The sequence below is a fragment of the Pelodiscus sinensis genome, chromosome 16, assembly GCF_052426305.1.
Source record: "Pelodiscus sinensis isolate ZL-2025 chromosome 16, ASM5242630v1, whole genome shotgun sequence".
Classification (NCBI taxonomy): Eukaryota; Metazoa; Chordata; order Testudines; family Trionychidae; genus Pelodiscus; species Pelodiscus sinensis.
Window position 1 is genome coordinate 41,112,406 of NC_143067.1, and position 18,112 is coordinate 41,130,517.

The window sequence follows — 18,112 nt, forward strand, 5'->3', positions numbered from 1 at the left end:
AAACAGATGGTCCTGAAAAGCAATTCACCTCTTTATACTGACTAAAATGTTTGTCAGTGTATTGCTTCCCTACCCAGACAAAACTACCATGCTCAGGTCACTAAGACAGATTTTGCTTTATTATATTAGTATAGGTGCTTTAGTTGTTTGAGAACATGTGACCCATGCTTTGATGTTTACACTGCATGGGGTTGCCTTTTTCTCTTCTGTCTGGCAATACCGTGACACATTTCTAGGCTGTTGACCCAATTTACCAGCCATGATGTTGCCGTGTAACAACCTGTAACCCGCTGGTTTGCAAATGAAAACTGTTTAATACCTATGGTTTGACTGGCAGTATATTAACCTCTGCAATATTTTCCCACAGGTAGGAAACAGTGACTGCTTTCTGTTAGCACATAGCCAGCTTGGGCCTAGTATGCAGTTTGTAGTGTCCTATGTGGTTTTGTAAATGGACAAAGAGACACTTTACTATAGTGATAGTGATTTCACTGCCAGACCAACTTGAGTTTTAATTCTGATGTATAAGGAAACGATTGCATTTACTGCACATTACTTGTGCTCTGGCACTATGGCAGGCACGTGGCTTGTACATTAAAAAGAAGAATGCATGCAGGCACAGGGAAAGATTGTGTCCCTGCACATAGATGGAAGGCTGCTTGGGTTTTTTGTATCTACACAGAAATATTAACCAAATCTTCATGATGATTAGCCCCTCTCCTTTCAGCCAGAATGTTTTTCTTTTGAAAACAAGAACATGTCTTATGAAGCCATGTTTTCTTGTTCTCCTCATTAAGAAACCAGCATCTGCCCAGGATTTAATAACAAGAGTTCTCTTTAAAATAATGCTAATACCAAATAATGGTCCTCCATTTACAATTTAGGTAGCTATTTTACTCTTTTTAGAGACTCAGAAGTACAATTTTGGTGACTTTTGTGACTTTCACAATGTAAGTTCATAATGGCTGTCAAAGATGTAGTGGGGCAAATGACCCATTTGTTATCTGATTCTTCATATGTATTGCAAATCAGAAATAACTAGAATCTGTTGATCCTAAGACCACATGGTGCAGAAAAGGGAAGGAACAAAGAATTCCAAATATTCTTTAGATCAGAGCTTCTGTGAAAACAGATGGATGGTTATGGAAAATGACTTTGTTTTAGATGTAGAAGTGGCAGAAATTTGTTTAACAGAGTCTCGTTGTGTCTTTAGGGCTAGGCCCTATTCATGTAACAAATTAATAATTTCTGAGGAATTGTGCAGGTAAAGCATACTAATCTCAGTGTTGGTGTACAATAGCAGGGAGGCACAATACAGATGTATTAACTTCTGTTTTTAATGCTGGAATGAAACAATATCTACCACATATTCAGTTGCATAAAGAATCAGAATCCAGATGCTCAAGCAATTATTATTAGTTTTGCAAGACTTGAACTGTAAAGAAATTCTGTCAGATACTATTTACCACAAGTTCACTGAAATTTCCTAAGGCCTTGCATTACAAAAATTGCCTCTAGTGCTGTAATGCAATGAATCTGGGTCTTTATCAGGTGTAAGTGAGACAGTGGAAGCATATAACTGAATTCACAGGTTAATAATTCTTAGCAGATATTCTTTCAAATTCACATATTTTGCCCATTACTCAGTCTCCATATACATATGTTACAAGCAGTCCACTGATTAACAATGTCAAGGTATGTTAGTTTTAGTGGATATTGTTAGTCTTATTAGACCTGCCAAAAACTGTATTTTACTTGTTTCTATAGCAATAGTGAATTTGTATAATTCTTTAAAGGCCCATCCCATCATCTACACAGTGTATTAGCCAGGATTGCTCTATCTTGTGGCTCACAAAGGTGGTAAATGGTGTAACTGTCACCACGGGATGATGTATAAAGAAATATTTTTTCTGTTAAGGCTTGGAGACAGATGTTACTGTTGGTTAACTATAATATGAGAAGAAGCTGCACCAGTTACTCAGGCTTGGCATGGAATATATCTCACATGAAAATATTTCTTGGGTTTCACATATACAGTAAAACTCCAATAGTCTAGCATCCAATAGTCCGGCACTCCTGATAGTCCGACATCAAAATGGCAAGAGCCTAGTGAGTGAGCTTCTGCAAAAAATGAGTCACAAGGCAACAGCGTCAGCAGCTGAACTGAGCAAAAAGGGTAAAAAAAGGCTTAAAAAAACTAAAACATTAGAGTATACTGTATACAGTATGTACAATAAAAAGGGTTAAGAACATTTTATATACAGTATATAATGTATACAGTATATATATAACCAGTTTATAGTACCTCCTGATAGTCCGTCATATCTGATAATCCGGCACCACCTAGGTCCCATAGGTTCCAGATTATCGGAAGTCTACTGTATTACAATGCTGTAAACATTAATTCTGCAGTGGGATAAAAAAATCCTGTCCCCAGGATATGTGGGGGTGTCACAGGTTCTTTTTAGATTTAAAATTAGAGACAGATTCTTCTTTTGGTTACGCCAAGGCAAATCAGGGAGTAGCTTGATTGATATCAGTGGAGTTACATTGGTGTACAAAAGAGCAGGAGCTGACCGATTAAGTTTCACGTTTGCTTTGCCTCAGTTTCCTATATGGGTTTTCTGTACTGTTCCACTAATGTGTTAGATATGGTATAGTAAATTACATCCCTTTTCTTCAAGGCAGCTTCTGCTTCTGCTAATATGCAGCTCGCTGTCTCCTGGGCTCCTCTGCAGGCCTTTATGGCCATCTCAAATGGAATATCAATCAAGTTTGTTTTGTAAAAATCAAACATATTAGCACTTCCAGGAGTAGCCTTTAAACTAGGAAGCAGCAAAGCGATTGTTGTTGGCAGCACTGTAGGGACAAGGATCAAGATACTTGCTTTAATGAATGTCTGGTGCTGTATCACCAGGACTGGATAACCAGGGCAGTCAGCGCAGGGTAATCGCACATGGACATAATTAGCTTGTGCAGAATATTTTGGTTTCAATGTTGGAATTCAGCGAAGTTAAAGCCAGCATGTATGGGATGGGCTTTCTACTGGGATGGGCTGTGAGTGTGTGGAGGGCATACCATTCTATCATTGGGCCCCTGATACTGCTGCCTGTCTGGCCTTTTCAGAAATGATTTATCCTCGCCATTCTGAAACATCAATAGTTGATCCTACTTTCCATTTCTCTCACATGCATTGAATTGCTGAGTGACACTTGGTAATATGTTCTCCTTCCTGTCTTTTTATCTTTGCCATCTTGTTCATGCCCTCTGTGCCCCTAAACCTGTTTGTTATGTTTTGGATGCTATGGCAGCCTTTTCGCTTAGGTGAGGGATGAACAATCAGAGTCATATCTGGTCTTACTCAGAATTCTTAGTAAAAATGCACTGGGGCACATTATTAATTGTCAGCTGGCATAGTCACTCTTTGATGTATAAAAATACAGCCAGCTGTGGGTGCAGGCCTCCCTCTGGTTCCTTTTGTGCACTCATAGGATGATCAATAAAGTATAGCTTTCTTTGATTCTAATAAATAAAGCATTGTGCAGCTTTTGCAGGAAAAAATGAAGCTGCACGCTAGTCAAGATAAACCCCGGTGGTTCATTCATTCTGTGGTTGTTTGTAGACACTGAAGTATTATTCCCCCGGCCTCGACTACCTCCATTTGGCTGCTTCAATACAGAGTGCTATTCATATGAAGAAAATCAAACTAAAATGTATTACACACATCTTGGTATTTCTTTAGATCCAAGTGTGGTTTGAAATGTCTACCTCTAGCATTGTCCAAAGCAATCTTCCCAAGAGATTTCTCACAACGGCTTTAAAGGTATTAATGTGAGAATATCTTACAATCTCAGTTCATGGACTTAAGCCTTTAAGAAATTCTCTGGACTCTCTGACATTGGAAAGGTTAAACAGAAATGTTTGTGCTTTTGGTTAGAAGCAGCACCAGTTCCTTTTCTTCTGTGCAGGGTCAGTGCTCTGTGCTCCAGGGAAGTCAAACTGTTAGGCTGAGGGTAACTGCTGTGCAGGCAGAAACTTGCATCTAGCATTAAGCAGACAAAGCAGTTTTTCACTGTACCAGGACTCATTAAATATATTTTAAAGAAGCATTGACCTGTTAATTTCATTTTCATTTCCTCAGGGTTAGGAATGCAAATGATCATTGTTAGGGGGAAAGATTCTATACTGAATTTGTTTTTGTTAGTTTTTCATTCTAATTTCCTGAATGATAAGCAGATGCAAAACCATAAATAGTTTTTTCTCTATGTTGAATTTAGTATGAGCATTTTTATATAATCACTCTCCGATTTTATGGTAGGAAATCTAAAATAGCTCCATGAATCCCACAACTGTCAACATATTCTCAGTAGAAAGGAAACTGAGCTGTATGTGGCCTAAGATTTAAAAAGGCCTTTTAGTTATTGCTTCAAAGTGGATATATTTGATAAGAAGATGATATGTTATTTTACTGAGTGTTTGTGTGAACACAGGAATAGAGTGGGATGTGTTTAGCACTCTCAGCATTTGATATCTGTAAATGTTTGATTCACACAGACACAACGTGAGCTAACACCCACTGTAGTCCAGGGAGGAGTGGCTTTTACTGATTTCAGTGAACACTGGATCAGGCCTAAAATAAAATTCTCATAATTCAAGCAACAAATACTTTAGCTATCAACATATCAGAACTGAGCAAAATGAATTTTCATTAAAATTTGTTTATAATTCAGCTAAAATGTTTGTGAAATTGGATCAATATTCTGCTATTTTAAAACATTTGTCATGACATTTTGCGTATGTTTTAGGATGATTGCAAACATTTGGTAGCATATATTCACATTCATTATCTGAATTTCAGCTTGGATTGAATACTTTCATCCCTTTGTATTGCTGCTGGTTCCCTAATTGGCTGTAGATACCCCATGTGCTCAGTAGGGCTAGGAGTCCTAGGAGAACATGGTGAGGCTCTCAGATACTGTGGTGATGTCCACCATTAGAAACACCGGGATATAGACTGATTCAGTTTTTCAGACAGAGCCATTGTGTTCTGTGTGCTCTCTCCAAGCCAGTCAGGAAGAACTGGTGATAGGACAAATCGGGAGTGCCTTTGTACTGCTTCCTACTGCTGCAGGTGTGACGAAACCTTCCCATTGTGCCCTTTGTCTTGAAGACTGTTGAGGAGTAGAAAGAATTGTGGCCAGTGGCCCTGCCTTGTGGCCTCATCCAGACACTGGATGGGAGCACAGGGTAAGATCATATCGAAGAAGGCAGAATTGGACAGCAGGCCACAGATCATACCTTGGAATGAGACAATATTGAGTAGGAGTGATTGTCACACCATAGTCTCTCTCCATGCAACTGGGCCCGTGACGAGCCCTGCAAAAGATACCAGTTGTCAATTGCCAGTCATTTTTTACCTGTCACTGGGAATTCCACCAAGACCACCAAACTCATTTCATGTTGACCATGAAGTAGCACCGAGATGCTCGCAATTGTCACTATACAGCAGGGCAGATTTGAATTTTGATCTATAAATGAAAATAATCCATGGGACATCACCAAACTTTGATCCATTTGATCTCCCTAGGGCTCAGAAGTGGCACTGGTCTGTCACAGGAGCTGTGTGATGGAGGGGGATTTTGTGTGGGCAGAGGCATGGGACAGTCCAAACAGCCACATTTTAGCTCATCTGATTTTACCCATGAGTATATATTTAGCTTTATATTTAGCTTTGCTACCGTGATATTGGTTTTCAATCTGCTTGTACAAATAATTCACCAGTGTTAATGCTGGATTTGATTTTTTTTTTAACATTCAGTTCCACTTGTAGTGATATAAAGAGCTTAAGAATCCATAAGGCTGAGGGTACATTGTGGAATGCAGATAGGAAACAGGTTGGCTTATCTATTGCCACATGTTAACAACTAACATTAATCATTATGGCATATGCATCAAACTCGCTTCTCCTGCCCTGAATGCCCAAAATTCCGCTTGAAAGTAATCTGCCTCCTTAATTGGCTTCTCTGTTGAGACCTAAGGCAAAAAGTTCTTATAGAGGCAGGACAGACAGTAGGACCAGAGGAGAAGCTTGTTACTGTTAATGCCGCCAAGAAGGGGTTGGCAGTGATTTCCCTTGCTCCTACTAGTACTGCCAGTTAACGGATATTGGCTTAAAACGTCATAAAAGCAGGATGTTTCAATTTGTATTTAGCTTTGTTACCATGATGCTGGTTTTCAATCTGCTTGTACATGTAGTTTGGCAGTGTTACTGTTGGGTGTGTCTCCTGCAGCTCACTGACAGGTCCCTCTTATCCAGTGTTCAAACCCAGTCCTTAATGGCCAGTAAAACCTAGTGAGAGCAGCCCCAAAGGAATGGGAGTCTGTTCTCATGGGAGCCGCTGCTTGCTTCCATGCAGAAGTAAAATGGTTCTAAAAATGAAGGGCTAGATTCTGTGACCCTAAGCAAGCTGAGTCAGACCTGCGCAGGTTCTTTAAAAAAGTAAGAAAATTCCCAGACAAATACATTTAAAAAACAGCTTTATAGTTTAAAAAAAATCACTCATCAGCTTATGTATACACATACACCTTATGTGCACAGCAGAACATTTGCAGTTAAGGATGCAGTAGCAGCTTGAAGTGCACCCCCATATTCACCCCCACTCTCCTATATAGGCCAAAGGCACTTCCCCCTTCTGCCTTTTTAATACAAGCTCTTGAGCCTTATTGTCCCTTACTCTGATATGTCGCTGAATCCTGTGAAACACCAAACCACTTCTGCATCTGGACCAGAAACCTGGCCCTTTGCCATTCCTTCACATTAAAGGCAGAGATTACATTTTGCATTTTAAATTTCTATACAAGAGCCAAATACAACATCTTCCCCATTTCACTGTAGGTTGGAGACTTTATGATGCACACAAGATTATCTATGTGGGGGTGTACACTATATATAGCTATAGTGTCCCTATGTACTCTGGCAGTATGTGTCATCTACCAGGCACCCCAAATATATGGTAGTTCAGCATACTCTACTCTGTTCAGCATACACAATGACAACTGGAGAGCTTCTGACAACTGGAAAATCTTCTAATACATCTGGTGGAGAAATAACCCCTTTGAATGCCACACTGACCTCATGGTAGTAATTTGTATTATATTTAAATCCAAAGTGTCAGACACCTGGCTCATGGAGCAGATGCATCCTACTTGATGAATTTATCCTGCTTCCATGACAGATTCATAATCTGCAGAATGAAAGCTTTCATTTAAATAAAGTAACTTTCTAGTTACTAAACAAATTTCCTTTTTGGTGAAAAGAAAACCATCCAAGTTTTGTGACCCAATTCAGCAGGCTTTCCTTTTTTGCCTTTCTGTCTCTCTCTGCATCTTTGAGAATTCCCCAGTTTTCAATCATGACTATAACTTACTTTGGTTTTTACCTGGGACAAAAGGACAAATTCTGCTCCTCATGCTGATTTTCTCTCTTTTTGTACAATCAGACACTCTAAGGACCAGAGTCTTTAACCTACTCCACTCCTGGTGCAGAAAGAGTGAAAACAGGCTCTTTCTTTTGAGTTGGGAATTCCCTTGGTATATGGGAGTCCGCAAGAGAAGAAAAGTCAGGATAGCTAGCTCCTTTACCTGCAGCCTTGTGTAGGAGGTATGTCAGGATGTGGAAAGGTGCAATCAGAGTGTATTGTTTTCTGACAGCCCTCAATAAATGGATGGTTCCTTGACAGCCACTCCCATTTAGCCAAGTTTAGAGCAGTCCTAAATTTTTTCTTTAAAGGTGTGTGTGTGTGTGTGTGAGTGAGTTAGAGAGAGAGAGAGAGAGAGAGATCTGGGGCTAGAACAGAAATAAAGAATCTTGAAGCCATAATTGGCGTTTCCACAATTAAGCCCAGCAGAAACTGGACAAAAAGAATCTGGGTTTAAAGGTGAAGACAGTTACTAACACAGATGCTGACTATTTTGTTGCAATAGGTGGAATTTCTCTTTTGTGTATATCAGACTGTGAAGAATGCTATAATGCAGAGTAACAAATAGCTCCTCAAACTCACTTACTGATGGGGCCATATAAATACTGAGATAGCTAGAAAGATGGCACAAAGCACTATTGCTGTATCTTTATTTGTATAAATCTTATTGATCGGGAGAAGAGCATATTGTGGATCTCAAGGGCAAAGACAAAGCTGGCTTTAAATAATTTAATATAGTCAACACATTTTTAAAAGTAATGGGGCCAAATTCACCGCTGGTCTACCTCCAATGACTTCAGTAGAATCACACCATTACTGTCACGTGTTATTTGTGTATTTGGCACTGTACAAGACACATCAAGTATGAATGTAAGCCAATAGGCCTGTATTCTAACGGTTTCAAACTCAGATGCCCAAAGTTAGACACCCACATGCACAATTAGCCACCTAAAAAGTACCCTGTCGCTACAATTGAAATCAATGCTTAGCGCTTCCGAATATTAAGTTGCTTATCTGCTTAAATATTTAGGTGCATGATTTAGGCACCCTAATTTGACAATGTTGGGTATAATTTTAATTGATTACAAATGTTCCTATTCTATGGCATGCACAGCAAGAAAAATGGCAATAACTTTTTCTGGAACAATTTGTAATTAGTCAGAAATTTCTCAGGAAACCCTTCCATAGCAAGTCATACTGCAGTGGGTCAGTATGTGCTGAGATGGACTCATTGCGGGGTATTGCTCTCTGTTCCTTCCTGGTTTTATGCCTCTTTAGTCAATGTGGAAAATGTAGCAGCTCAGGCTTATGAAAAAACATAGCTGCTTTCAATAAAAACCGGCTGCAGTCTGCAAGTCTGATACAATCTAATGCAGTCCTTTGCATTCCACTAATCCCAGCAGAAAACTCACAGCAAGCAGACTGGCCCCAATATACTCTTCACAGAGGGCTGCATATTGTATGTGTACAGATGGGTACATTCCAGGGTAAATGCATAAGTGGCCTAGTTTTATAGGGTAAACCAGTAAAGTATTTCTTTTCTTTTCCAGCAATAACCATCTTTTCCTATGTCTAGGATTTTTCTGAACACAGACAAAATAACAGCCCCCCAGTTTACACGAAGAACTTCCTTCCCCACATTAACCCTCACAATCCAAAGCCTCGCTATAGAAACATTTAAGTCCTTATTCAGTGACCTAAGTGCACTCTCACACAAGTTTCTTTAGATTTATTGGGTGATTTGGCAGCTCTGACTGGACAAAATATGTAAATAATTCTATGGAGCCATTTGGCTAGAGATGTGCAAATGTTCCGAAACTCTGGAGAAGAGCCTATGTTCAGCAGCATAGATTTTAAATAGGTTTTAATATAAATTAATACAGAGTTTGTTCTTTTTTGTTTCTGCAGCCAAAACAACCCAATCCTGATTGGCGATACTCTGCATCTCTAAGAGCAGGAATACAAAGGTACGACTGTGCTTTCCCTTAAGAGCTTATATATTTCTCCCTTGTGAAGGAGACAGTCTTTCACTCTGGTACATCTGGTGACATAGGTCAATGGAGTTACTATAGAGAACTTTCTGGGTGTCTGGCTGGTGAGTCTTGCCCACATGCTCAGGGTTTAGCTGATCGCCATATTTGGGGTCGGGAAGGAATTTTCCTCCAGGGTAGATTGGCAGAGACCCTGGAGGTTTTTTGCCTTCCTCTGTAGCATGGGGCACAGATCACAGCTGGAGGATTCTCTGCATCCTGGGGCCTTCAACGTATTTGAAGGCTTCAATATCTGAGACATAGGTGAGAGGATTATTCTAAGAGGGGTGGGTGAGAGTCTGTGGCCTGCAGTGTGCAGGGGGTCAGACTAGATGATCATAATGGTCCCTTCTGACCTTAAAGTCTATGAGTCTATGAGACATACACTAGTGAAGTGGTTTTCAAACGGCGGGTCATGGCCTAGTACTGGGTGGGGGAATGGCGGGGGCTGGCTCTTGCTGCTGCAGAGTGACCAGCAGGAGGGGAATGGGGGAGGGGGGGCGCTAAGGCAGCTTCCTGCCAGAAGTGGCTGGCAGCAGGCCTAGCTCCTAGGTTGGGGGAGCGCACATGGCTCTGCACACTGCCCCTGCCCTGAGCACTAGCTCTGCACTCCCATTGGCTGGGAACCTGCCGCCGGCTGCTTCTGGGGGCAGCCTGGTCTGCGGGACCAGGAGACAAGGAGAGGCAGGAAGCTGCCTTAGCCCCCCTACTGCACCGCTCACTGGGAGCTGCTTGAGATAAGCCCCTCCTGCCCCCCCCCCAAAGCTGGAGCCCCCTCCCACAGCCGAAAGCTCCAACCTCAGCCCCACCCGGGAGCCCACACTCCAGTCAAAATATGTTGGGCTGTGGGCTCAGCAATTTTCTTCAACTGTGCCCTGAGAAAGAAAAATTGGAAACTGCAGAACTAGTGAGATCTGCCTGCTGTGAAGGAAGCACCCAAGTTCTGCTTCTGAGGCTTTATACCTACTAGTCCTATTGATTTGCTGTAATTGCCTTTTCCACTGTTCTTTGCTGTGTTAGTGTTTGTCTGTGCATTCATATTGTTTACCTCATGCTTCTTTATACGTTTACTATCCATGCCTGATAGCTACAATTATTGAATTATTTAACCGATTATACATTCTTAATTCACAGTAAAGCTTCCTGTTGTCATCCACTTTGATAAATGCCAACAGATTGTATGCAGCATCAATAGTTTTCCATCTCACTACCTCTCATTACTATAAAAATGTACCCCCCCCCGAAAGGAGTTTATTAACTATACTAGCAGATGTTTTATTAACTACATGGTGTGCTGAAGGTGATTACCAAAGTTAAAAGGGCACTGGCATGGGTGTCAGGCAGAGATTTCCAAAGAAATATTTATTAGTCAGATGCCCACCTTAAAAATCCCAGCTTAAGATTCAAAATTTGCCTTATTAAAGTTTGCTGTCTGATAAATTTAAAAAGGGGTAAAACAGTGCTGTTTGTGTAGGACCTAGATAAATTAATATCTTTGCTCTCTGTATCTTAGCAAATTAGCTAACCTGTCTCATTTTCAGATCTATTCTGACCTTACCAATAAGACTGGATTGCAAATTTAGAAATATTTAAAAAGACTGGTAAATTTCAAGAGGCATTAAAAACTCAAATGGAAACTCATTTGGTGAATACAAAGAGACGTAACTTGGAGGGAACTGAAATGTATTTTCATGTCTCTCTGGAGACTATTATAACAAATGCATAGTACACCGGCTGTACATGAAGTATTTGAAATGCCCTTTTAACTAAAAATTGCCTTTTTTTAGTCAATATGAATGTTAATTTTCCTTAGTTAAACCAAGTTTAAATAACATAAGATCACAATCATTTGGAAAGTGATAAGATGAATGATAATGTGAATAGTGGACATTTTGTGGTGTTGTATAAAATCAAAGGTGTATTTTAGGCACCTAAAATTTTTACTCCTAAATCCAGGCTAAATAGGTATTGCTGGGCATCCAGCAGCTTCCAGTGACCCACTGATATCAGTGGGAACTTCTGAATCATGCTGCTTATTTGGGTGCCTAAATATGGACTGTAGAGCCCAATTTTAGGCACCCACGGCTTGAGCCTGCACGTTGTTGAACCCTCTGGCCCCAATCCAGCAAAAAATCGTTGCACGTGTTTAACTTTACGCACATGAGTAGCCCTACTGACTTCAGTTGAATATTTATATTAGTGTGATGGGTGACCTGCGGTGCAAGACATTTTGCTCATGGTGACAGTCTGCAGGCACAACCCTCCACCGCTCCCACTGGCCACGGTTCACCATTCCCAGCCAATAGGAGCTGCGGGAAGCAGGATGGGCCACAGGATTATGCTGAGGCCCTGTCTGCGGACGGCAATGCTAGCAGAATGTCCCGTGGCCTGCCAATTGCCCGCCACTGATTGGCATGGTTAAAATGGAGCATGTGATTAAGTTCTTTGCTGGATTGGGGCCAGCCTGCTCAGCACCTTGCACTATGGAGCCCCAGTTTTCAAAGTCTTGCCCTTTAACATTGAGAAATAAACTTACTAAGCTTTAGAAACTTCCTGTGGTGCACACTGAAGCAGAACTCCCCTTGGAATCGGGGGAGCCTGGCCTGAGGAGAGGAACAGGGGCTATGTCAGGATTTTGCCAAAGTCACTGGTATGGCAAGTGAAGAGGGAAAGCTCATTTGAAAAATGGGCATTTTTTTCATTTTAAGACATCAAGCATCTATATTTTCCTCCATCTCCTCAGGAGTTTCCAGACAGTGTGCAACAATTACATTTGCTGGTCTCATGGGAGACTGTTCATCATTTGACACTGATAAAGCTTGATATTGCATGGTTCCTGTAGTTTGTGACACCTGATTTCTCCCTTCAGAAGTGCTTTCCAAAAGTATAAAGCAATCTACATAGGGCACGGTCAATTGCATTGGGATATTTGCTGTAGAAGGGTGGTTGATAATAGCATGCTTGAAGAAGCCTAGAATGGAATGTCATTATTTAGGTCACTGCTGAGACATCGTAAGCAACATAAGCATGATAGGGATTATGGTACAGGTACTCCGAAGTATGTAGGTGCCTAACTTCTATTTCAGTGCAGGGTAGGTGCCTAAATAGCCCCAGATTCTCAAAGGTATGTCACTTACCTGCAGTGGCAGTAACTTTACATCACATTAATGAAAATAAACCATCCTCTAGAGGTAATACTTCTGTCTGTATGAACTGCATGGGAATTATGTTGAACTATGTTCAAATAACCACCAATGGCAGTTTTTGCAGTTCTTGCAGGATTGACATAATTGATTTGTTAATATAGCAGAAGCTGCTAGCATGATGCAATGTTGCATTAGCCCTGGTGCAACAAAGAACACGATGACTTTGGAGACATAGCCAGAAAAGGGAATGTGGAACAAAAACAGATGGAAACTTTGTAATGTAATCAGTATGTTTGTTTATTCAGTGCTGTGCACATGGAGGAGGCAGGAGTCTTACGAGGAGGACCGGGAGGACCTGAACAGCTGTGGCCAACAGTATCCAGTGCAACACCAGGTTAGGATCAGAATACTGTCATCTACTAACGGGAAATGTGATGAAAAATGTGCTGTCATTCAAAGAGAGGAATGATTGTTATTTGAAATACATTTCCCATTGGATCATTATTGACTTTCTTCCTGCTTCGTGTCTCTGAATCAAGTCCCTATGAAACATGCTCTTGACTATAAATAAGAGGATAATAAAGCAAAGAAACTGTTTCTAAATAGCAGGTGCATGTTAGAGATTAGGAATGTAAAATCCCATTTAAAAAGTTAACAGGTTAAACAGGATCCTGCGCGTGGAAAGCCTGGCTTGGCTGGAGTGCCCTCTGCCTGTGGTGCGGTACGATGGGCCCAGCCGGGTTGGAGCAGCCCTTTGCCCATGTCAGGATGGGGGCTGCTCCAGCCCAGCTGAGCTGCCGGTTAATGGCTTACGCGCTAAGCATCACCCAGTCACGCATTAACCCTTTACAGCCTTACTAGAAATAGAATCAAGCTTCAAAATGTGGAGCCACATCTGAACTCATCCATGTTTTGGCATGGTCAGACCCAGAAATTTGGTACATTTTGCTAGAGGAGGAGGCCTGACTGTGAGATGTGTATTCAGATCCACATTTTTCCATAGTTTGGGAATATTTAGGCTTAGGGTTTTAATTTATCCTCCATTTCCAATTGTCCTCAAAATACCAACTTTGCAAAAAGAGCCGCTCAGTTGGGGACAGAGTAAATAACATAGAACCTCACCGATTCTTACTTTCACTAATTGTTGTTACATACCGACAGGTCTCATGCTGTTGGTTTCTTATTGCTAAGTGTTCACTCCTTGTATAGACTAAACTGCAGTAAATTTATTAGTAAACTATGAAGGGTTAACATAAAACATTTAACTAAACTGCTATTCACTTGTGAAAATAAATGACCAAATCAGCTTTTGTGATACATTCTTGATTATTTTAATTATTTATTTGCTGGCTCAGTAATTGAAAATTCAGTAAGAATCAGCAATGGGTCTCATAGATTACTGGAGATTAGAAAATTCATTCAGTTCTTTTGCAGTGAAAGCACCAACATATTCTCACATTATATTTTAAGATAGAGAGAATTTCATCATTTAAAATGCCTACAAAGTGTTGGGAAATGCTATTTGGTGCTGCTCAGAAGTTCAGGCACCAAGCACGGTATTAGAGAAAAATGGGATAACATGTGGGCACTAAAGCTCTTTCAAAAATAATTGGATAGCTCTCCTATTACTTTGTGGATAGAGAAGCAGGGGCAGAGAGAGAGAGAGAGAGAGAGATTATGTGTACATTAAACATTGCTATGATTTCTTTTTATGGTTTAGTTCATTAAGTAGGTGGAAGATTGCATTGCGATGTTACAAATACTTTACTGTACAATTAAGCTGAAAGTATTTGAGAATAAAAATACACACGGTTCATCCTGATTGCAAACAATGAAACCAGAAATAATTCACAGAACTATCTTTTAACTTGCTGACTGATTACGTATGGGACGATCCTTAGGGCTCCAACAGGGTCAGAAGGAACTTCCAGGGAAAAAGTTAAATTCTTGTGGACTAGATTATCATTTTATGGTCTGACCTGAAGTAGACCCCGGGAAGAAGACCAGGAGGTGAATTGTAACTCAAAATACAAATTCATTCCCAGCTTCCAGGATAGAGTAAGTAACTTCAGTCCTTTTTGTGAGGAACTTCAGTTCTTTTCCCTATGCACCTGAGTAGCTACTTTGGCTTAGGAATAAGTTGGAGGAGAAGAGGTGAAACCAGGGCATTTACTCCCTGCCCACTTGCTTGCAAAGGGGCACATTGGGCAAGTAGCCCTTGCTCTTTCTACCATAACCAGAGTAACGCTTCAGGCATGGTCAGGCAAGCGAATAAAGAGATAGTAAGAACTTGTGACAACAAGTCCCAGGAAGTCTTTCTGCTCTTTGAAAAAAAAAAAAACAGCCTTTAAACAAGCCCAGGCTAGTTCATACTGTTTTGAAATCCAATCCAGTTTGTGTGGATCAAGTGTTTGGTCCTTTCAAATGACTATTCTTCCTCAACAAGAAAGGATCTTTTGTTTCCTTTCTGTTTGGCCTCAAGAGTTTAATGACTGCTAAAATGCCATAAATGGGACCTTTGTTAGTAATAGTTCTTCCAGCGATTTGTGAACCGAAGGTGTGGATTTCATTAGCCTGTAGTAACTAATAGGTTATGCATATACAGGTGTCATTTAGTAGAAAAGGTAAAATTAACACATACTTTTAATACATTACATTTCCAAATACAGTTGTTTATCATAGTGGTTTATAATTACAGCTTTGGGTTCCCACGCGTACTTCCTCTCTCAGTTGTTCTATCTCCTTTCTGCTGCTCATGTTAATGACTTGTGCCATTTTTCATCAGGTCTGGACACAAAATGATGTTTTTCATTAGATATTTGACCCATTTCAGCCAATTACACTGGAGAGAGACAACATATGCAGTTGCTTCTGACATGCTATTTACATCTGAACCGTGTTACACCTGTGTCCAGATAAACTCACAAATTAGCTGCTCATTATCTCTATTCCCATCAACATATGCAGCAGTTGCAGCTCTTTACTTCTAATTAGTATGAACCGCCTCAAATCCTGCCTCACATATCCCTGCTTCATGCAGTTGTTTTACTCAATTGATTAATTCCAATCCGTTTGTCACTAAACCATTCATTTAATTTAGCACTCTACAAAAGCCTCAGATAAAATGCTTCAGACTGAAGGAATCAGAGAGTTAATCAATGAGAGCATCAAAAGATGATGTCATAGGACTGTTCTAAGAAGGATGAACAAGTCAAGTGTTAAGTCAGTAAATCCTTAATTCCTATTGCCTAGCTGCACTCAGACACTACACAGCATATTATCAGTTCTATACTTTTCAGGGTAAATCCTGCAATCACCATATGAACAAAGCTTCTACTGACTTCAGTGGGAGTTTCATCCATGTGGCATAGAGCAAAATTTGGCCCATTGTTTTTTGTTCCCTTCACAGGTTCTTACCCAAAGTGATGAAATCCAAATTTAAGGCTTATGCTCTGTCCTCAGCTCACTCGGAGGTGAGCAAAAGGCCCAGTGGTCTAAGTTAAGGATACAGATTCACTTTGAAATTCCTGACTTTTTCTGCACCTGTGTCATAGTTTAAATGCCATTTAAAGAAAGATTTTAAAATTTGGTTTCCTTGTTTGAAAAATGAGCTATAAAAGTTATAAGATGCATATTATATTCCTAAGAGCTTTTCCAGGTAAAGCTCTCAGGTAAAGAGCTTCCCTATGTGTTTGATAAATATTTTATTTAGGTGGTTTTTCTGTGTATTATAACTAAAAATTTCAGAGAATATTAAAAGAATTAGGCCTCCAACTCCTGTTTAAATATGTTTACATGTAGATTTATTATAGTTATTAGACAGTCTCTTTGCAGACTTGTTATAATAGGATCTACCTGAAAGTTGTAGATCTCTTTAGTCAGTGCTTGTGTGTATTTGAAATTGCACAATGGAGATCCATTTACATCCAAACATTGTTACCTAAAAGAAAGTTAAGGTAGCCAAATCAAGTGCTCCGAAGTTAGGAAATGCCAGCATTCAATTTGCCTATTAATTCAGCCCCTTTATGCATATGCATTATTATACAGAGTGAATCCTGGCTGCACTGAAGTCAATGGGAAATGCTTTGCCCACCACATTATTGCTATTTTTCCACAGAAATTCTGCTTCATTCACAACACAGGATGGACTTTGCCCAGCGAATGAATCAGAGGCCTGCAGACTGGCCCCATTGAAGTCAATTACTAAGCTTCCCTTGACTTCATTGAAGCCAGGAGTTTACTCGGTGCCATTATCGATATGATCAAGGCAGCTGAATGAAGGTGGTACATGAGATTAATCCTGACATTTCCTAACTTCTGAGTATTTGACTTGGAAACTTTATTATTCTTTTAATGATGGTTTTTTAATGCAGCTTCTCAAGGTTTTTTTAAGAGAGCAAATTGGAAAAAAAAATTCTATAATGTGGAACCATATCAATCCCCAAATAGATCATCAGCAGGTTTGGGACCTTTAGATCCAGAGCACAGACCTCTGCTACCATCTGAGCTAGCTGAGGAACTGGTAGCAGTAATACATTGTTATCCCCTTAGTGGATTAGCCAGCATACGGGGAAGAGAGAGACAATTAACCAGTGAGTTTAAGAGCTATTTACGGACAGCAGAAGAATGTTGAGATGTGGGAATGTGGGTTCAATTCTAGATTCTGGGAGGGGGGGGGGCGTTACCTACTGATTATAAACCCTTCAGTCTGTCTCTGTCCCAGTTTTCTCCACTTCAACTCCTGTCCCAGTCTCCCTTACTCCCCTTTACTCTCACTCTCTTTCCCTGTTTTTCTCATGGTTTCTGTTTCAGTTCTCCCCCCTCCTTCTCCCTGCATTCTTGGCAGGCAATTTCCTTCTCCATGTTGTCTGGGCATAAGCAGGTAGAGAAATGTCTGGACCAATTATGCTGAATGTTTCCAAAATATGTGCCCAGCATGGGAAATTTCAGCCAAAATAATTAAAATTTGGCAAAGTCATAATTAAATAAAAATAGAATTTTATGATGGAAAGTATTATGCAACCTTAAATATCAGCATTGGTACCATGCTATGTAATAGACCATGCTGGTTTTGCAGAATTAAGTCCAATACAGTACATTGTGCACATACACAGTAATGCTCTTCTATGACTAAAGAGAAAAAAGCTATAAGACTATGAAAGATATAAACAGCAGCTGGAATGGAGAAGGAAAGCTCTGAAAACTGTAATGAGAAAACCTAGCAGAGAATATGTACCTCTATTAAATAAATCTGTTTATGCTGAATAGATCAGTTTAGGTGATGGTGGCTAGTTTAAAAGAAAATCTTGCATGCTAAATGACTAATAGAGAACTTAGCCCTACTGATAAAAGTTGAGGAAATAGAATGAGTCATAAATACTGGAACAAAACAACAATTAAAATCATCTGCAAACATGACAAACAAGCATTCAACTGGTCTAATCTGAAAAGCAAGGGA

General features: G+C 40.2%; 1 protein-coding gene across 11 annotated transcripts in view; it reads left to right on the forward strand.

Annotated features, from left to right (window-relative positions):
* Positions 1-18,112, forward strand: part of LOC102444260 (protocadherin alpha-C2) — a 178,581-nt gene that overhangs the window by 126,004 nt on the left and 34,465 nt on the right. For all 11 annotated transcript variants that reach the window (XM_089769581.1, XM_014579523.4, XM_014579524.4 and 8 more), the window contains exons 2-3: positions 9,387-9,445; positions 12,960-13,048. In XM_089769581.1, coding sequence (XP_089625707.1) covers positions 9,387-9,445; positions 12,960-13,048 — 148 coding nt within the window. The remainder of the gene's footprint in view (positions 1-9,386; positions 9,446-12,959; positions 13,049-18,112) is intronic.